Consider the following 21391-nt stretch of genomic DNA (forward strand, 5'->3'; position numbering starts at 1 on the left):
AGAAGCAACAAATGCAGGAAAAAAATCTCCTTCTACCCTCCCCCACATTTTGCCTAAAGGTAAGGTATCAACTCTCCTTTTCTGGAGACAGATTCTTATCAGCCCAGACATGCTCCAGAGGAATCTGCCAACAAACCTACTCAGCTGGTTCACTTCCTTGTATTTACACCGCCCCCCACAACAGCTTCTATCTCTGGAACCCCAAAACCAGTTTCCTTTGTCCTGTCATTTCTATACAAATTGACTGTTCTTTATTGAAGATGCTATACAAGCCAGAGTTCTAACTGCTGCTCTGAGTTACTTCTCATTGAGGTTTCCCCCACATGATGTAGAAATGCCACATGTGTTAATAAACTGTTTTTCTCAGGGCACCTGGGTGGCTCAGTCATTAAGCCTCTGCCTTCTGCTCAGGTCATGATCCCAGTGTCCTGGGATCGAGCCGCACATCAGGCTCCCTGTTCAGCGGGAAGCCTGCTTCTCCCTCACCCCCTGCTTGTGTTCCCTCTCTCACTGTGTCTCTCTCTGTCAAATAAATAAAATAAAATCCTAAAAAAATAAAATGTTTTTCTCTTCTTAATTGGTCTTTTCCATGAGGAGCCCCAGCTGAAAACCTACAATGGGTAAATCTGGCCTCCCCTACAGTATTTACCTCCACCTTTGGCATTGTTTGTATGAGCGTGCGTCACTCTTGTGTGATCTTTTTTTTTTCTTCAAAGTTTGTTTATGTTTTTTTGTTGTTGTTTTTTTGTTTTTTAAGATTTTATTTATTTATTTGACAGAGAGAGATCACAAGTAGACGGAGAGGCAGGCAGAGAGAGAGAGAGAGGGAAGCAGGATCTCCGCTGAGCAGAGAAACGGATGCGGGACTCGATCCCAGGACCCTGAGATCATGACCTGAGCCGAAGGCAGTGGCCTAACCCACTGAGCCACCCAGGCGCCCTGTTTATGTATTTTTAACAAAAATTTTTAAAGATTTTATTTATCTATTTGACAGAGACCACAAGTAGGCAGAGAGGCAGGCAGAGAGAGAGGGAGAAGCAGGCTCCCTGCTGAGCAGAGAGCCCAATGAGGGGCTTGATCCCAGAACCCTGGGATCATGACCTGAGCTGAAGGCAGAGGCTTAACCCACTGAGCCACCCAGGTGCCCCTATTTGTGTATTTTTTTAAAGTAATCTCAACACCCAATGTGGGGCTCAAATTCACAAACCTGAGATCAAGAGCCACATACTCCTCCAACTTAGCCAGCCAGGTTCCCCTCTTATGTAGTCTTACTAATCCAGTCACTATGGATTGCCAGGTCTGGCCCAGGACTGGGATGCACAGGCATTGTGGAATGTGCCAGTGCTCATTGGGCACAGGCCACCAGCTCCTCCAGCGCTTGCTCACTGCGGTTGCCGTGGACCAGCAGCACTTCCTTGATCCGGTCCTGCTGGAAGCCCATGGCACTGAATTGTTCCCAGAGGCGCAGGAACTCCCCTGCCTGAAGAAGGGGAAGAAGAGAGAATGCTGGGGACACTGCCAGGCCAGTCACCTCCTGTGGAGCCTTCTCCCTGGTACCTACTATATCTACTCCCACAAAGCTATGGACTCCCCAAGCCAAGTAAGCCTGGTCCTGGACAGCACCTGCTTTTTCTTCCTATACCTTGGGGTGACATGGGCCTGGACCTTCCTTCCTGTGCCAAGGAAGGAGGTTCTGGCCTGACAACTGGCTTCATCCTGGCTTTACTCCTCCACTCCAGCTCATTCCTGACTCCCTGTGCTTGGAGACTGGGGCAGAAAAACAGGAGGCTGCATACTGGTGCCCAGAGGAAGCACAGCCTGGGGTCTCTACCCAAGCCCCAAACCCTGCCAAAGTTTCACACCATGCAGCCTCTGCCTTCCTTCCTCCTCTGGCCCCAGTACCTGAGAAGTGCCTGCTTCTCCTCCCTTCTTCCCTCCCCCTTGGCATCCCCTGCAGCCCTCTGTCCTTGCCTCAGCCTCTGTGGAGAAGCGCTTAGCAGAGTCACAGCCAGCAGCACCCTGAGGACAGGTTATGTCCGCTGGGCACTCAGAATATACCACTGAGCCCACAGCTGCCTGCCTTCTGGGTTTCCAGATAGCCAGCAAACTGCCCGAGCAGAGTTTATGCATCTTTGTGCTGTACGTGGCCCCTCTCTAGGTGTCTGACAGAGTGGGCATTCAATAATATTTGTGTGTTCACTTGGCTAAATAATGTGAAAGTCTTGCCACCTGCTTCCCTCCCCATCCCATCTTCTCCCCTTCCCCACGCTTCACCTCCCTGGGCTGTCTCCTCCTCCCCAGGGCTCAGCAAGCAGGCTGTCTCCTGATGGCCCCAAGGCTCTGGCTCTAGCATAAGTGTGCGCCTGAACACTAGGCTTATGTGTGGACCCCTGCCCGTCTCCTCCCCCCACCCCGGGCCTGGGCAGGTGGCCCTGCTGACCTGGCTCTCGGAGAACTGGAACATCTCCATGGCCTCCTCCACCAGCCCCTCCTCATAGCCTTGCCGCAGCAGCCGGTCACAGGCACTAAGGTAGCTGAGAAACTGTGGGAGGGGGGCGGGGAGTGGTGCAGTCAGAGCAGTGGCAGGGGCAGAGGATGGGATAGAGAAAGCACACTGGCAACCTCAGCCAGGCCTGAGCTCAGACCAGGCTGACAACACACTCATGAAATGGCCCCAGAGACCCTGTGAGCCAACAGAAGAGGGACAGAGGTCTCCCCTGGAGACCCGGGGGTGGGTGGACAGCAAGTTCTTAACCAATGGTCCCCAACCAGGGGCTCTAATCTAGGAAAAGGGCTATCAGGGTGAGATAAGCATTCCCAGACCCTAAGTGGGGAGTGGGACTGGCCGGAAGCGCGGGCGCCTCACCCACCACCCGTCCCAGTCTGTTCACCCTCCCTAGTGAGTACCCACCTGTGTGAAGCAGCCTCTTCAGTATCCACACCTGGGCAGCCCTACCCCATCCCTAGACACATACATGTCTGCTATCCGGGCCCACATGAACTCTGGTGCCAGAAAGGGGAGGAGGACAGAGGAAATACCACAGGGCTGGGAAACCCGTTCAGGTCACTCTGTGCTTAGTCACCAGGAGCTGCTTTTGCCCTCAGGATGAAGTACTGCCTCTTTACCAGAGCCCAAAGGCCTGCCCCTCTGCCCCTGTCAGCGGCCTCAGCTCCCCTCTCAGCAGCCCCAGGCCTCTGCACATCTCACTCCCTTGGTCAAGGCCAGCCTCAGCCCTCTTCCCTGGGAGCCCCTGCCCTGGTCTCCACTGGGGGCCTTGCCTGCTGCTCCCATAGCCCTGTGCCTCCCCCACCACAGCGTGTCCAACTCGTTATTCTCCTCTCTCTCTCAGCGAGGGAAGGGTTGTTTCAGTCTTGATCACCACGTGTCCCCAGCACCCAGCATGGCAGGCAGAAGGACCTCAATAAATGTATGCCATGTTTCTAAGATGAATTAAGAACTACCTTCAAGGAGCTCACTGCTTGGGGGGGCAGGGGAGGGGGGTGAGTCAGATAGAGGAAATCTTGAGTGCCAGGCAAATCAAAGCAACACTTATAGAGAGCCAATGCCAAAGGAAGGTTCCAGGCCATAAGAATTATGGGTATAGGTGGAGAAGAACAGGGAGGTTTCTGCAGACCTTCAGAGGTGGATCATACAGACGAGTGCTTTCTAACTGCTTTAGCTTCTAAGCTGTCCAAGCATCAGGAGACGTCAACAATAATGAGAAGATCGAGCTGCTCTTGGAGAACTGAGCACAGGAGCAAGGGAGCCAGGAGTCTGGTACTCCCGCCTCAGGATGCCTGGACCTTGCTCTGAGCATGTTTTGTAAACCATCCAGCCAATCTCTCCTTGTTCAGTGCAAGAAACAGGCCCAAGCAGGGTGGGAAGGTTGCCCAGGGACCCAGGACTAAGACCTAGATCACCTGACCTCTTGGCTTTGTCTGTCAGGGACCCAGTGCTAGAGGAGGTTTTCTGAGCTGCCTTGAAAGTGAACAGGAGGGGCGCCTGGGTGGCTCAGTGGGTTAAAGCCTCTGCCTTCAGCTCAGGTCATGATCCCAGGGTCCTGGGATCGAGCCCCGTGTCGGGCTCTCTGCTCCGCAGGGAGCCTGCTTCCTCCCCTCTCTCTCTCTGCCTGCCTCTCTGCCTACTTGTGATCTCTCTCTGTCAAATAAATAAAATCTTAAAAAAAAAAAAAAGTGAACAGGATTTCCAAAGGTGAAAAGAAGAGCAAATCAAGCGTGGATGGTGGCTGCTCCTTGGTCTCTTGGTTCAAACACAGCAACGGTTCTTGGCCTTGGTGCTGACTGCAGCTACCTGGGAGCTCTAACATCACTACCCATAAGCCTCGGATGGTTGTCTCCAGAAGCTCAGATATAATTGGTCTGGGAGGCAGTCTGCGCATTGGGATCTGTGTGGCTCCCCAGGTAATTCTGTGCAGCCATAGCTGAGAACCACTGACTCAAGGGACAGCTGACCTCAACCCATACCAGTAGACCCCGTGCAGGCTGGATATCAGAACCACCTTCAGATCCTTACACAATAGGCCTTTCGGCACACTCCAGATCTGCTGACTGGGATTCTCCAGAATAGGTCCTAGGGATCTACAGTTATAGACATTCTGCTGCTTGGTCAGCTTTTGGGCCTATGAGACTGAAGAAGCCACCAGATCTGCCTCAGGCCCCAGGATGTCACCATCACACCCCAGAATGGGGGCCTCAGCACTCATTGATTATAAATGTGTGTCCTCCCCTCCATTCTGTAAAGAAGGGAAGCACCCTGAAGTGCCTGGAGTCCCATACCAAGTCTGGGCCTAGCCTGTGGATGCTCACACATGCCACCCATGTTGTCCTTTAGGCAGCCAGTGGGCACATCAGTCCTTGTGGAAGGAAGGAAGGAACAATGGACAAAGCTTATCTTTTATATCTCCTCCTTTCTCCCTGGCTCTTCTAACTGCTCTGTCTCTGTCACCTGATGCTCGCCTTCCTGGGCCATCTGTCAATAATTTCTGGCCAAAAAGGTTTATTATAGTATATATCCTTTAAGGGGGGAAGGACTCTGAACCCAAGGAGTTGCTCAGTTAATGGTGGGACTTCACAGAATAGAAGGAAATAATCACTTGGTGGGAGAGGACAGATGGAATCCATCCAGTGGCCCTTCAGGCCCACACCTTAGGGCTTGGCTCCTGACTGACAACCATGGAAGAAGACCACCCAGAGATCCAGCTGGCCAGGCAGGTGGTCAGTGCATATATGGAAACACAATGTTCCCGATGCAATGGGATTCTTCCAGCTCATCCATGGGGAGGCCAGTGCCTCGTGCTGCTCCAACTCATCCTCAGACCCCCACAGTGATGGCCTGAGGCCTCAGCCTTGTCACAGGAGCTAAAGGGACTGGGCGGCCAGAGCCCCCACCATGGCCATGGTTCCTCACAGTCCTCCTGGCTAGCTTCTTGGCTCAGGTCCTAGCTTTCAGCAGTGGCTGAAGGTGGGGACAATCTTAGATCTACTCTTAAATCTCAGATCAGTCTTGGGTGCTTCCCTGGAAGGTTCTTGCCCAGTAAATGAGAGGAAAGTACCAGGCAACAAAGATTCAGAGTCAAACCAGCCTGGCCTCAACCCCGGCTCCTCCACTGATCGCTTATATGAACCTCCCTGGCCTCAGTTTCCTCATCTGCAAAGTGGGGAGGGACAGTAGTAGCAACCTTGCAGAACTGAGAAGACATAATCAAATATTCTCAGATTGAGGGCCTGGCACAAAGAAAGTGTTGGATGAATGTCAGCAGCCATGTTGGAAGTTTTCCTCCAGGACAAGGTATGGACTGATGAAGCCAGAGGAGAACAGAAGCAGGGGTGGGTCGGGAAGGTGGCCACGTGCATTCACCCACCTCCTCAGCCTGGCAGCACCACGTCCTGCTTCAGTTCCGGTCTGAGAGTCACTCTCCTTCTATCCCTCCCTTATCCAGGAGCAGGCAGCTCTGGACCTCAGGGACCCAACATATGACAGCCGTCAGACATTATGGAGAGAGTATCCAAACCCTCTGATGGTGACAGAGCAGAGATAGAAAAAGGAAGAAGTGCCAACTGCCCTGGGACCTTTTGATATCTGCAGCTCAGCTTTCCAACCAAAAGAGTTCCCATGTGCAGAAAACAATGGGAAGCAAGATGTGACCTTCAGGTGGGAGAAGGGGGGATCAGGCAGTGGTGTTCCATGTCACCTCCTGCCCCTACTCATAATCCTTGCATGCCTCCCTTTTGTTAGTGGGTCATTTATAAACTTCTCAGCTCAGCCTTCAAAGCACCCTCAATCTGCCCTCACCACCCCCTTCCCTGTACTGTCTCTCACCAGCCTGCATCATGCACTCTGTACTCCAGAGAGACCAGCCGGATCAGGGCCTCCAAAACCCTGCCCCGTTGCCTCCACTCCTTTGCTCAAACTGTTCCTCCTGCTTGGAATATCCTCCCTTCTGCTTCCTTCAGATTCAGAGCTTATTCATCCTTAAAGTCCAGCTCAAGATGTGGTACCTCCGTGAGCCTTTGCTGATCACTGGAACCTCCTTGTGCTCGATTAAGGATGGCCATAAATTCTTTGCAGCCCCTTCCACCAAGAGGAGGTCCCCCCCCCATAGCTGCTAGCTCCATCTGAACACCTAGGAGTTGCCCAGTAAACACTGTAGACAAGATGGAGTGGATGGATGGGTAGATCAAAAGAGAAAGAGATGGATATGAATATGGATAAACTGCTCATTGAGGGGAGTGGCTAGAGCTCTGCCATCCCTATGGTAGCCAGCAACCACTTCTGGCTATTTTAATTTAAATTAATTACAATTAAGTAAAACACGAAGTTCAGTTTCTTAGTCACACTAGCCATATTTCAAGTAGCCACATAAGGCCAGTGTTAACTGTATTGGACAACCCAGGTATAAAACATCTCTCTCATTGCAGAAAGTTCTACTGGGTATCTCTGGAGAGATTACTGGCTGCCCAAAGCTTTAGCCCCCTGTGCTTGGGGCAGAGACTGGGACAGGAGAAGAATATTAAAACTCTCCAAATGGGCATGGGGACTCCTGATAAACCCTTATGAAGAAAATGGCATCAGGGTCCAGAAACTTGCTCATAACCCTCAACAATTAATGCCAGGCTAAGGTTCTGCTTCTAAAGAGAAGGAAACAAAACTTTTTCAAGTTAAAGATAAAAACTACTTGACCACACACCTGGCTCCAGACCCACAGCCCCCCTAGCTCAGGGGCCCTCCTTCACCTACCTGGCTCAGGCTCTGCCGCCCTGTCTTCTGCAGAGCCGTGATGGCCCTATGCAGGGGATACCCCAGGGCGACCACGGGCGCGATGAGGTCTTGCTCCTCCTGGCTCAGGGCAGACAGCAGGTCAGCAGAAGCGGGGTGTGATCTGCAGGTGCTGAGATGCTGAGGCACTCCGCCAAGAGGTGGCAGGCAGATGTAGGGGCTGAGGGACTGAAATAGAGACAGGCTGGGTGTATCAGTTGCCTCTGGAGATGATACCTGGCACAGCAGGACATTCTCCCATAGGAGAAATATGATAGGTCCGTCCCTATTATCCCATTTCACAGACATTGAAATTGAGGTTCAGAGAAGTTAATGACCGGGGAAGCAACACACATTTGGGAACTGAGCCCTGCTCAGAATCACACTCAGGGTTCTTTACCCCACAACTTAGTGAGGGGGAAGCAGGGCTGGATCTTCTTCCTTCTTCAGGTTGGCTGGGCTGAGGTTTGGCAGGGCGTGGAGCAGGGTAGGGACTGGGCACACTGGCCCTAGAGTAAGGAGGGTGGCTCGAAGGCATTTCAGTGGGTTTGGCCAGCATCACCCTTCACCCATTCCCCATGAAGAAGCACCCACCTGCCCACCCTAACCAGACTGCCCTGTCCCCTTCTCCCCAGGGAAAGCCCAGCTGCTGCCCTGGCTCCTGGGGAAGAGCGTATATGTTTGACATGAATTGTCCACCCATCCCTAACTTTTCAGGGGTTCTCCTGCCATGAGCTTTCCCTAGGGTCTGCTTTTGACCCCCAAACTGGAAGACATCCAAATCTTAGGATCTGAATCTACTCTTGTGACCTTAAAAATGATTCTTAGCTGTTCTCTGCCTCAGTTTTCTCCTCTGCAGAACAAGGACGTTTGTTGCTAGAGTTACATTTAATCTGGACCAGGAAAGAGCCATCCTGGCCTCAACGTCTGGCCCTTGATATGGCGCCGCCTGACCAGTTTACAGAGCCTGCGCTCTGCGTTTGCTCTAAGTAATTGTGTGTGGTAAAGTGGCCCAGGGAGGGCTCAGGGCAGTTTAGTGACTCTCCAGAGGTCACACACCCACGAGTGGGAAGAGTCAGACCTCTAGTCTGTCTTTTGGATTTAAATTTCACCTGGGCTTTATTCTGTTGCATCTCTCAGCCCAACAGGAGGGCAGCTAGGGGACAGAAAGCTGTGTCCCATTGTGCCCTTTGGCTCTCATTCCTGACCCACTATCTGCCCAGATCCAGGCTTTATGGAGTTTGGGCCTCTTAAAAAAAGCACATTAGATATAAAGCCTTGGAAGAGGCCAAGTGAGGGGTTTGAGGCTTAAACTTCACTGGTTTCACTTTAAATTCACTTCTACTCCTGGTTCTTCCCGGAGCACATCCTCTGTCCCGAAGCCTTCCCAGTCGGCAAAAACTGTCCCCTCTCTCTCAGCACCTGATCCCTCCCACTACACGGTGCGGCCTTGTCCCACCTCTCCCTGGCCAACTCTCCCTCAGTCAATGTCTCTTCCAATACCTTGCACAGCAGGAAGTAACTGCTCAGGTACTATCCTTTGATGTGAGCCTCCAGCTTACCCATCCCACAGGAAGCCTCACTGGGTGGGAAGCCTTAGATTTGAGTCACATTCATTCATTCAATGGACATTCCCGGAGCACCCCCTAGGGGCCAACCTGCTGCTGGGTGCCCTGGAAACAAAAATGAAGGCCCTCCAATCCCTGCCCTAAAAAAATTCATACTGAATGCGAAGAGACAGATACTGGATGATTACAATTATTGTGGCGTGGGTCCCAACAGAAGGAAAACAGACACAGCAGAAAACGGGGAATGGGGGCTTCTGAGCAGGGACTCGTCTAGGCCAAGGGCCATAGGAAGGACAGCATGGTACTCGGCTAGGTGAGAACAGGTAAAGGCAGGAAGGAGAGCAGAGAGGAGGGAACGAGGGCTGCGGACCAGGCTGGGACCCCAGGCTACTGGGGGCCTTGCTGCTGAGTTGGGGTTCCTTACCGCGACCGTGGGCTTGTGGCTCCGCAGCGGGGGCATGGCGCCAGCCGTGGAGGGCCGCGGGGGCGGCGCGGGGGCGCTGGGGAGCATGGGCGCAGGGCCCGCGGGCAGCACCGGGCCCGGACTCGGCGCGGGACTGGGGCAGAGGCTCAGCGCCCGGTGGCGGATGCGGTGCAGGAGGGCGCGGGGGCGAGCGGACAGCCGGCCCTCCGAGAGCCGCCGCCGCGCCCCAGCCAGCTCCGACTTCACGCCGCGCAGCAAGTCCAGCGAGCACCGGGGATGGCCCGGGCCAGCGCTCGCAGGGGAGCTGGACAGGGGGCTGCAGGGACCTGGCTCTTCCTCGTTGGCAGAGGCGGCTTCTTCCTCTACGTGGGCCTCCCCCTGGTTCTCTTCCACCTCCTCCTCCTCCTCTTCCTTGACCTCCTCCTCTTTCTCCCCCTCCTGTTCTAGCTGCAGCTGGGGTCTGGCCTCAGGGACGGTGTCTGCAGCTGGTACGGGCACCGGCTCAGGTTCTGAGCCCACCAGCAAGAGCCAGGCCGGAGGGGCCGATGCCATTCCCAGGGCGTCGCATTGGACAGGGCAGGGTCCCCGGATGACAGCCTCCACCCAGAAGAGCACCCTCCTCTCCAGGCTGAAGTCGTGCTGCAAGAAAAAGGCAATGTGAGGCTCTTGGGCCCAAAGCAGGGCCGAGGGCCCACCCCTACCCTGCCCCCTATGTTCAGCCAAAAATTTGCCAGGCCTGGGCAGCTTCTGATTCTGAACTCCAGGCACTATTACCACCCACCCTCAGGCCCAGTTTTAGCAAGCACTGGGGTCGATGGATAGCAGTAACAATTGAATGGGTTAACTCTGCCTGAAGAACATAATGAAGAATTAGGTTAGCACAATGAAACAGTCCCTTTGCCATTATGTAATTGAAACCCCAAATCCCAAGTCCCTTTGCCATTCAATAGTAGCTTTAAAAAAAGTCTCCAAAAGCCTTGTTTTTAGCAAAGAAACTTTCACTTGAACCCAGCACCATTTGCCAGTGAGCACTCAGCCCTGGAGGCCCACTCAGCACACAAACCTCTCCTTCCCCTTTGTTGCCATCAGAGGTTACTCTGAGGCCCAGGAAACATAAAAATCACTAATCTCTGTTAAACTCCACTAAGTATGTTATAGTGTTATTTCTCTTTGCTGAATATGAAAATGAGGCTCAGAATCTTCAAATTGCTGGAGGTCAGATTGGTGTCGAGCGGTTTGAGCTGGGATTCCTCTGTCCACCTGACAGTAGTGTTTTCTCACTACATATCAGGCCACCTGAATAAGCAGTCTGGAGTTCACATAAATAATCTAACTTGAGAATTTAGAATTGAGTCAAAAATAAATTATTTAGGGACGCCTGGGTGGCTCAGTTGGTTAAGCGGCTGCCTTCGGCTCAGGTCATGATCCCAGCGTCCTGGGATCGAGTCCCACATCGGGCTCCTTGCTCGGCGGGGAGCCTGTTTCTCCCTCTGCCTCTGCCTACCACTCTGTCTGCCTGTGCTCATGCTCTCTCTCTCTCTCTAACAAATAAATAAATAAAATCTTAAAAAAAAATAAATTATTTATCTGCTGCCTACCTTTAAAAGTAAGAACCAGAAATACAAAATTCTGTTAAGGAATGTAAAATTGTTTAAAAGGCTCTTTCAGTGCTCTGTGATGGTCAATGAAGGAAGAACGAAGCTGGGGGAGGTGGTATTTGTGAGGGGAAGGAGAGGCAGAAAGACAGGTACTCAGACACGTAGATCACAGGTATGTGTCCCCTTCTCTCCTGACATGACCCCAGGTTGAGGAGAGGAGCCTAACTAGGCTGTTCTAGCATTGCTTCCTGACTGAGGTAAGGGACTGTGTCTTATTCCTCTCTGCATCCCCAGGGCCCAGGCAGGCCTGACACAGGGTGGACGTTTGTAAGTATGTGCGGAATAAACAGTTGGATGAAGAGATTGGAGCAAAACAGGCAGGTTGTGAAGGACAGAGAAAGGAAAAAGACCACGTGAAGAGTGATGAGGCAGACATGGAGTGAAAGAGACTAAGGCGGTTTCAAGACAGCTGACGGGACTCGGGACAAAAAGATACCAAGACCCAACTTCAATACCAACACTTAATGATTTATGGACCTAAGCAAGATAATTCTAAAGTTCATATGAAAAACAAACAACGGAAGTGCCAGAAGACTCTGGGCACAAAATGGTAAATAGGGAGAGGGAACTGGCCCTACTGGCTGTTTAATCATATTATAAAATGTCAATAATTGAAACTATGGTATTGGTACAGATGCAGGTATAGAATAGGAAGTCCAGAAATAGACCTTAATATCTATGGGGCTTTAGTAAATAATAAAAGGGGCATCTCAAACAATGGGAAAAAGAGGGACTAGCCAATAAATTATGTTAGCTGGCTTGAAGAAAATAAAGTTGGATCCATTCTCACATTATACAAAAGAATTAATTCCAAAAGGACCAAAAATTCAAATGTATGTATGAAACTATTAAAGTACTAGGAAAAAACAGAAGAGACGTCCTCAAGTGGGGAAAGCCTTTCCCAAAGCCATAAAAGTACAGATACACACATGTGCAAAATCTGCATGCAAATATACCACAAGCAAGGTCAAAGACAAATGGCAAAGTTGGGGAAAAACAGCACTCACATAAGAGACAAAGGGCTAAATTTACTAATATAGGAAGTGTTAGAAATAGATTGGAAAAAGATCAACAGTTCAATGGGAAAGGAGCAAAAGATATGGATAGTCCACAGAAAAAAGCCAGACAGATGTCTTCTAAACACACGAAGAGTTGCTTAACTTCACTCATGATAAGAAAAAGGCAAATCACAGCTACCCTGAGAAACCATCCGCCTACCCCTCAGCAAAGACCCGAAGTCTGAGGACACTGGGGGGCGGGGCATGTGGCCTCCTGTAGAGTGCTGGCCGGGATGGAAATCAGTATGACTCCTATGGAGGGAAATTTGGAAAAATGCTTAAAGAAATTCAAAAGGACACATGCATATCGTCATTCCTGGCAGCACTGTTTATTATGGCAAGAGACTGGGAAGAACCCAAGTGTCCATCAAGAGGGCACCCATTCAAGAAAGTAGGATATAGCCACGTAATGCAATGCTACACAGTGAAAAATGAAACTGAAAGAAGCTTTTTATGTACCGATACAGAAAGATCTTAAAATATATGCGGTACAAAAGTCAAGAAGAACAGTGTATATAACATGCTACCGTTGGTGTAAAAAGGGAGGAAATAGCTGTACTTGCTTGTCTCTATACATGTAAATATCCCCGGAAGAATACAGAGAAAATGAGGAACAGATATCTCCAGTGAGGGTGTGGAGCTGGGGAACTGGGTCAATGGGAAGGTGTCAGTGGGCGACTGTTTGCTCTCCCAAGGCCTTCAAGCTGCCTGTGGGCCACGCTGCCTACACCCACTGCATTTGTAGGTAAACTGTTATTTGAACACAGCTATACCCACCCACTCCTTTCCAGAACTCTGGCTTTTTCCCTACAGCAGCAGAGTTGAGTAATTGCCAGTTTTTACTACCTGGTCTTTTATAGAAAATGTTTGTTAACCTCCGCTCTGTATAATTTTGTAATCTTTTTTCTTTTTTTTTTTTTTTCATTTTTAAACTATGTGAATGTATTTTTTCACTAAGAATATATATTTTTTTGTTAGGGCAATTCACTCTAATTAAAGGGAAAACTGCGAAACAATAGAAACACAGAGTTGCCAAGGCTTTAAGTAAGGAAGGAAGGGTGAAGGCAGCAGAGGGGAAGGAGTGGACATGGGCTGACAGACAAGTGCTGGAATCTTGGCTGTGTCACTTGCAAGTACATCAGTTGGGTGGGAGCTTTGGTTTCCTGTGCCATGGGGTAGGAACACATGCCTGCTAAAAGGGTTATCATAAATATGAGAGAGAAGAGTGACTGTACACAGAGCACCTAAGCAGGGGCTAACGGTAGCTGTGATGATTACTTCTTTCCTTTAAACCACTGTAGGTTCACCTGGTAATCTAAGCACTACCTAGAACATCGTTGTTATGGGAAATGTATTCCAGGTTCTAAACACTGGGAATAACAGCCTGATGAACTCAAGGGGACTTAGCAGGAGAGGCTAAACTGTTAGCCTGGAGTTTAGAGGAGTTTAGGCTCCGGGGAGTACAGATACCCTCGCTGAGAGTAGGGGGCAGAGCCAGGCTCAGCACCTGGGGGAGGACACCAGACATGGACTTGGTAGAAAGTTTCCCAGTTCTGCTTCTAAGAGAAGTAACTTTCAGGGTAGCCTCTTCTCCGCTTGGTCTGAACTCAGCAGGGAGGGGAAAGCTGTGATAATCCACCTTGGCTGGAGCTTCATCAAGCGAATTCTTCTTCCCGATGACACAGGCCCACAGCGCAGGCTGCCTGGGAAAAGTCAGAGCTCCCGCCCCACAAACTATTGGCCCGTGGACACTGGGCTCTCTGGGTTTTACAGAGTGTATTTCCCTTCTGGACACCTTGGTCCTAAGGGTCTGCCAATAAAGCAAAATGGCACCGAGTCTCCTGCTCCTGGGCCCCCGAGCCACTCAAGCCCCTTCCTCTTTCGTCGATGGTACTTTCTGCATCTGACTTCCTACAACCCGGTTTTCTGCCTCAGAACATCACTTGTCCAGTGTCTCATGCTCCGATCCTGCTCTGAGCGAATATACAATGATTTGGAGATAACACCTGGGTTTAGTCTTGCCATCACCACTAACTTTGGACAAATGACTTCCCTTCTCTGGACTTCAGTTTCCTCATGTGCAAAATGAGTGAGAGCCGCCCTAGAGCCTCAGAGTTTTTTACCAAGTACCCTGCAGACAGTGAAGAAGGCACACAAGACTTTGAGAGGGCCAACACCAGTTTCATAGTTTTTGGCAATCTCGTTCTTCCGTTTGTAAAAATTCATGTGAATTCTGCGTCTTCTCTCATGATCTGTGTTATAATACAGATGCAATAGGTTTCCCCCTAATCCTTCAAGTAAATGGGACTCTCCTGGAAGTTAGATGATCATGTTTCTCTTGAGGGTGTGCGATACCACCGCATACACTGGGTACATATCCCCATGTGTGAGCTGTGGGGCGTGGGGGCTTTCCAGGGCACCTCTGGGGGAGAGGTGTTTTGGGTCTATGGAATAGTAACCCCTTCTAATGTGTCCCATGTAACTGTCTGCATTTTAACAGAGGATTCTGGAGATAGTGTCTTAGTTCACAGGAGTGATTCTAAATGGTAGAATTTTGACCATGGCAGCAGGCCAACAGGGAAAAGAGGAATTGGAGAATCTTTGCAATGACTCTCAGTCACTTCCTATTGGCAGCTTCCTGTTATTCTAAGCTTCAAATAAAACCCAGCAAATAATCCCTGTCATCAGGCCACTAGCTTTCTTCGTGAAACGCCTTTTCCCCTTGGATTTTTCCCAAACTGTCTAGAACATACCAGAGATGGACTTGCTGCCATGTATGTATGTATGTAGGCTCCACACCTAGTGTGAAGCCCAATGAGGGACTTGAACTCACACCCCTGAGATCAAGACCTGAGCTGAGATCAAGAGTTGGAGACTTAACTGACTGAGCCATCCAGGTTCCCTGGCCTTGCTGCCCTTTAAAATCAAGGAACAAGGCCCATGAGTCTCAGCATCAGATCTAGAGGAGCAGAGACAAGAGATAAATAGACAGACAGATACACTTACCATAGAACCCAGCAGAAGCTCCCTGCAGGCTGGGATGCTGAGCTCTGGCCCAGGAAGAGACTTTGTGCCTATCACAAAGCCATTGGGCACCTTGAAGGGGACGCCGTCAAGGGCATTCATTCTGTCAGAGGAGTGTGGCGATGGCTGAGCAGGGCTGGGGCAGGCTGCCTGGTAGCAGGGAGAGAGCACAGTCCTGAGGACCAGGCTTGGTCTCAGATGACCTCACCACTCTCTTGAGTGCTGACTTAGCTGAGCCCCACACAGCCGGGAAAGAAAAGGTAAAGTGGCTGGTGCTGCACAGGGAGGAAATAAATAAAAGTGAGAGCATTCAAACTGACAGGAATTGACTATTTCATGCTTAAGTTTTGTTCTAGACCATTGTTTCCCAAAATGTGGCCTACGAAACTGGTTCTAAAGTGTGTCATCAAAGGAGTTCCCAGCCAAACATATAAGGAAAAAAATGTCAAATTACACAAACTCTTCCAGAAAAGAAATATTTCCTGACTTATTTTGATTTCAGCACCACCTTGATACCAAATCTGATAAAATTAAAGGCCAATCTCTCAGGAACATAACTGCAAAAATCTCAACAAAAATAATTATGGATAGGAAAATACAACACTGCCAGCTTGAGGGTTGAGTCTATTTCAGGAATGAGAGACTGGCTTAATATTCTAAAATCAATCAGTGGGAATAAAGATAAATGTCAATAAAGATGAAAAAATATATGATTATCTTTGTAGAGGCAGAAAAAGCACTTCATAAAACCAATACCTGTTCATGATTTTAAGAAGAAAAAAAAATCAGCAATTTAGGAAGAGAAAGGACTCTCCTTAACTTAATCAAGAATATTACCAAAATATCTAAAGCAAACATCCCACTTAATGGTGAAATACTGAAAGACATCCCCAAGATTGGAATTGAGACAAGAATGTCCCCACCATCTCTTCTGTTCAACATTGCACTGGAGGTACTAGCCTGTGCAAAAGGAGAAGGAAAAGAAACAAGGACTGGAAAGAAATAAAACTACCATTATCTGTGGATGGCATATGTAGAAAATTCAAAGGAATCTATGAATAAAACTCGTAGAATTAATAAGTGGATTTAGCAACGTCCTTGGATTACAAGATCAATATATGAGAACCAACTATATATACAAAGTATGTAAATGTTATCTTTTAAAAATGTCATTAGAGGGGGCGCCTTGTTGGCTCAGTTGGTTAAGCAACTGCCTTTGACTTGGGTCATGATCCCAAGTCCGGGAATCGGGACCCATGTCGGGCTCCCTGTTCAGTGGGGAGCCTGCTTCTCCTTCTCTCTCTGCTGCTCTGCCTGCTTGTGCTCTCTCGCTCTCTGTCAAATTAATTAATTAAAAAAAAAACTTTTAAAAATGTCATTAGAGAATGAAATTTTAAATAAGATACCATTTCATATTATTAACCACCTAGGACACGACCTAACATAAGATATATAAAACCTCTACACAGAAAACTATAAAATATGATATTTAATGGAGGAACATGCCATGTTCATGGGTTATTAAGACTCAATATAACAAAGATAGCAATTCTCCCTGAATTGATTTATAGATTCCATGTATCAAAATTCCATCATGTTTTTTCGGGTTAATTGGCAAACTAACTCTAAAATTTAAATGAAATGCAAAGGACCAAGAAAAGCCAAGACAATCTTGAAGAAGAAGCAACACAATTGGAAGATTTATACTATCATATAGCAACACTTACTTTAAAGTTAGAGGGATTAAGTCAGTGTGGTACTAACATGAGGACTTACAAAAAGTCCAATAAAACAGAAAAGAAAGTCCAGAAACAGATCCATACATATACAGATCCTTAACTTGTGACAAAATTGGTCCTGCAGAACATAAGAAAAACAAATGTCTTTTCAGTAAATGGCACACTGGATATCCACCTAGAAAAAAAAAAATCATGACCTGTACTTCACATCATGTACACAAATCAGTTCCGGGTAGACTGTAGATCTAAATGTGAAAGGTAAAATAAAGCTTGAAGATAAGAGAGGGGAATATATTCATGGCTTTAGAATAGGTAAACATTTCTTAGGCAGGTTGCAGAAAAGACAACCATGAAGCGAAACACTGACAAATTGTGTTACATTAAAGAACTTCCACTCATCAGAAGATGTCAGTAAGAGAGTAAAAAAAACAATGAAACAAAACAGAAACAAAAACAAAGACACGCAAACAAACAACAAAAGACATAAATCAGAATGGGAAGAGATATTTGCAGCATGTATATCTGACCAAGGATTCATACCTGATATACACAAAGCAATAAAGAAAAAAAAAAGACCTAGTACAAAAATAGGCAAGAGATGTTAAGAGGCACATCATGAAAGAAGACATCCAAATAAACCTCAAAGTCGTTTAACATCATTAGTCATTGGGGAAATGCAAAACAAAACAATGAGATACCAACACACACACACACACACACACACACACACACACACACACACACACACACACGTAAATGATTAAAATTAAAAAAAAAAAAAGCCTGACAATATCAAGGGTTGATGAGGAAGTGGACATCTGGAACTCTCCTGCACTGTTGGTGAGAAAGTCAATTAGCATTAGTCAACAGTATCTACTACTAAAGCTGAAATCTAAGAATTAAAAATTCATTCACACATAGACTCTGGGCCTTTAGTCTAAGATCAAGTTATGTGTCTGCTAGTTTAATAATGTTCACAACCACCAGGGATTTGTAATGTATTCTAAACCAGATTAAATAAAGATTCTGACCACAGTCTGGCATTTTGCAAACAATCAGGGCTTATCAGGGAGACACAACCAGGGAGTATCTCTGGCTTAACACAATGTCATCCCTACCAGGACGTTGCAAAGCCCTGTTGCGAGGGGTCACTGGGTCATCCCCATGCCCACAGGGGAACATCATGTGAGGAGGCAGAGTAAGTAATCTGAGTGCAGAGAGGTCAAATGAGGCCAGACGGGCAAATACTTTAATTCCCTCATCTCCGCTGTCTGCCCACTCCTGTCTGGGTCTTACTGTATGTTAAGCCTCAACACGCTTCTCCACCCCATGCCCGGAGACAGTTTCCCAGCACACTGGGAGCGGTTCTTTATGCTACAGGATCAGACAAGTGGCAGAGTGGTCAGTAAGTTATCTGCCCCATCAGCCTGTTCCAACAGGAGACCTCTAAGGATAGGGAGTTGTAGGAGATATAGGAAAGTTAGCAAGTTTTGGCATTCTCTGACAGTCATCTCTGCTAAACAGAAAATGAGAGGTACAGATCATGAAGTGATGATAGTCTTCAAAGGAAAGAAAGTATTCTAGGCCTTATCGGGGTCGAGGGAGCTTCAGCAAGGATGGACCTTCAGGGTAGGGGAACGGCCTGTGAGCAGGAAAAGGTAGAGTGGAGAGGGTAACTCCAGCTTGAGACAGGGAACAGAGGCAGGGCAGAGTGAGGGGGAGACCACCTGTGTGACTCAAGTAGATAGTTTTGCTGGGAAGGAGCGTGCAGTCACTGAAGACTGGGGTAGAGCTGGGAAGGGACCTGAGTACTGACTCCATTCAGTAGATAGTGGAGAAAGCCCTGAAGGATCTAAAGGTGTGGGCTGAGGGTAGGGGAGCAGGGATGCTGGCAAAGCCAGTCTGTGCATGCTTCAGCAGGCTGCATAATCCAGGACCCCTCCGTGGGTCTGTGCTCATTGGGCTGAGTCAGAGTCTAGAGGCGAGAGGCAGGGTAAGTGGAGGTTGTGGTAACTGGTCTACGTGGAGCCCAGACACTGATATTGGTACTATTTTTTAAAGATCTCCACTGTACTCTCTAAATGACTTCATCCTTGTCCATAGTGTCAATAACCTATGTGCCGATGACTCACATATTAGATTCTCTAGTTGTTCTCCGAGATTGAACTCATAATAACTGCCTACAAGGCATCTCTTCCAAGACTGTCCTCAAGGATGCCTCAGACTCTACATATCCAAAGTGAACTCCTGATTTCCCCCTCACCCAAACTGTTCCTCCTCCTCCAGGATTCCTTGTCTCAAGGGATGTCGAAGGTATACAAACTGAGAACTCATGCCCGATACTTTCTTCTTCACCACAGCCCATCTCAATTCCCTGTCATGTTTCTCTCTTAAATCTCTGGAATCCAACCATTTCATGCTATCTCCACTGCTAACAAGCGAGTCCAAGCCCCCATTATCTCTCACTTGGTTAACCAGTGTCCATGTATCCTCTTATGCCCTAATATTATAAGTCTGTTTCATATATTGGGACAAAAGCAATCATTTCAAAACAGAACACTAAGCCAATTTCCTGATTAAAAGTTCCCAGCTGCTCTCAGAATAAAACCCAAACTCCTGATAAGGGCTTCCAAAGCCCTGCAGTGTCTGGCCACTACTACCTCCCCTCCTTACTCTTGCTATGCTAGTCTTCAATTGTTTTGGTCTCTTGGCCCAACACAGGCCTTTTGCATATGCTATTCCAAATTTCTGTCTTCGTCTTGTCTCCTCTGTACTAGTTTATAGCTGTTCATTCTTCATAGTTCAGCTGAAACATCATTTCCTCAAAAGCTTTTCCTGATCCAACCCCCAAACTTGGATAGGATCTACCCAGTACAGTGGCTTTTAAGATTTCTTTTTTATTGTGACCCATAGTATGAAATACATTTGGCTTTGTGACCCACCATAAACATATGTAAACTGAGTAACAATTCCTATCGCTACTATATATTTTCTATTTTACCTAAATGCATTACAAAACTCAATTTGAAAAAAACGGTGATCAGGGGCTACTCTTACAGGACCATACCTTTCCTTCAAAGCATTCAGCACATTTTTTATGATAGTTGGATCAATTAACTGGATATTAATCTATCCCCCTCGAAACCTGTATGGGGTCTTGGTATTTTGCTCACCATTATAGCCCTCGTATTTAGCAAATTAATCTGAGCCTTAACAGCCTTAATATATATTTGAACAATGGAAAATAGAAATAATGACTAACCACTTTTTCTTTGTAGTACGTATCACAATTATAACTAATCATCTCTATAGTTAAGCTTCTCTACTCTAGATTCTAACTCCAAGAGAGCAGGAATTCTGTCTTTTTGCTCTTTTTTGTCTTCAGCATTTAATGTCGTTCCTGGCAAACGGTAAAAACGGTTTCCCAAGTACACAGTTCAAGACCTGGTATCCACATTCTGGCAAGCACTGAGCTGAGAGGAGCCTACTGCTCTGCAAAGTTAACGCACTCTAGCACCAACTGCCTTAGAAACGGATCCTTGCTTCAGAGACTATGAGAAACTCAGTTTATTCCAACAGGCCAATGTAACCTACATTGGAAACAGATTCTTCATAGGTAGCCAGATGTGCTAAGTCAGGAACTACTGAATGGGCATACCCAAAAGTTAATAGTTAGGGGTATCTGCCTGGCTCAGAAGAGCACGTGGCTCTTGTTGGTCCAGGGGCATGAGTTTGAGCCCCAGTTTGAGCCCCAAGGCAGACGCATAACCACTGAGCCATCCAGGTGCCCCATAACTGTTAACTTTTTTTTTAAAGTTTATTATTTGAGTAATCACTATTCCTTGGGCTTGGGTCATGATCCCAGGGTCCTGAGATTGAGCCCTGCATCAGGCTCCCTGCTCAGGGGGAAGCCTACTTCTCTCTCTCCCACTCCCCATGCTCGTGTTCCCTCTCTCGCTGTCTCTGTCAAATAAGTATTAAAAAAAAAAAAGTTAACATTATACAGGAATAGTTTATTGGTTGTTAAGCGTTAAAAGAAAAAAAGATTTAGTTGGAAATGCCTCATGTAATCTCTAGTCCCTAAAATATATCACTGCTAGTACTTTGTAGCACTCACATTCCTTCTATATATTCTATGTTATTATTTGAATGGAAGAAGACATACTTTGTACTTACCTTGTGATTCCCAGGATAACTTTCCTGTGGATAAAACATGTAGAAGTGAACTGCTACAACAGAAGATGTAATCCCAGCTAAGCTTCTTGATACACCCTTGCACAAGTCACATGGACACAGGAACATGAATGGGTTTAGTGATTACATTCGTTGGCTTGTAGCAAATCCTTTGACGTCATAAACTCAGCCATTAGGGCCGAACACTCTTAGTATTTAACATATAACTAATCTCTTTGTTTTCTAATGTTCCTTGTATTTTTTTTAAAGACTTTATTTATTTATTTGACAGAGAGAGATCACAAGTAGGCAGAGAGGCAGGCAGAGAGAGAGGGGGAAGCAGGCTCCCTGCTGAGCAGAGAGCCCGATGTGGGGCTTGATCCCAGAACCCTGAGATCATGACCTGAGCCAAAGGCTCAGGTTTAACCCACTGAGCCTCCCAGGCACCCCTAATGTTCCTTCTATTTCTTA

The 21391-nt window shown here is 47.7% G+C and overlaps 1 protein-coding gene across 2 annotated transcripts; it reads right to left on the minus strand.

Annotated features, from left to right (window-relative positions):
• Positions 1 to 1150: 1150 nt before the first annotated feature.
• On the minus strand, positions 1151 to 21217 carry UBAP1L (ubiquitin associated protein 1 like). 2 transcript variants are annotated; one of them, XM_047739045.1, is made up of 7 exons: positions 20924 to 21217; positions 16736 to 16865; positions 14991 to 15283; positions 9269 to 9907; positions 7259 to 7465; positions 2441 to 2542; positions 1151 to 1480 (listed from the first exon to the last, which is right to left on the minus strand). In XM_047739045.1, exons 3-7 carry the CDS (start codon positions 15108 to 15110, stop codon positions 1346 to 1348), a joined length of 1203 nt encoding a protein of 400 aa, XP_047595001.1. In that variant the 5' UTR covers positions 15111 to 15283; positions 16736 to 16865; positions 20924 to 21217; the 3' UTR covers positions 1151 to 1345. The 2 variants fall into 2 exon arrangements, with proteins under 2 accessions (XP_047595001.1, XP_047595000.1); XM_047739044.1 differs by lacking the exon at positions 20924 to 21217 and having other exon boundaries at positions 16736 to 20522.
• Positions 21218 to 21391: the final 174 nt, after the last annotated feature.

This window comes from Lutra lutra, chromosome 7 (assembly GCF_902655055.1).
Source record: "Lutra lutra chromosome 7, mLutLut1.2, whole genome shotgun sequence".
NCBI classification, from domain to species: domain Eukaryota; kingdom Metazoa; phylum Chordata; class Mammalia; order Carnivora; family Mustelidae; genus Lutra; species Lutra lutra.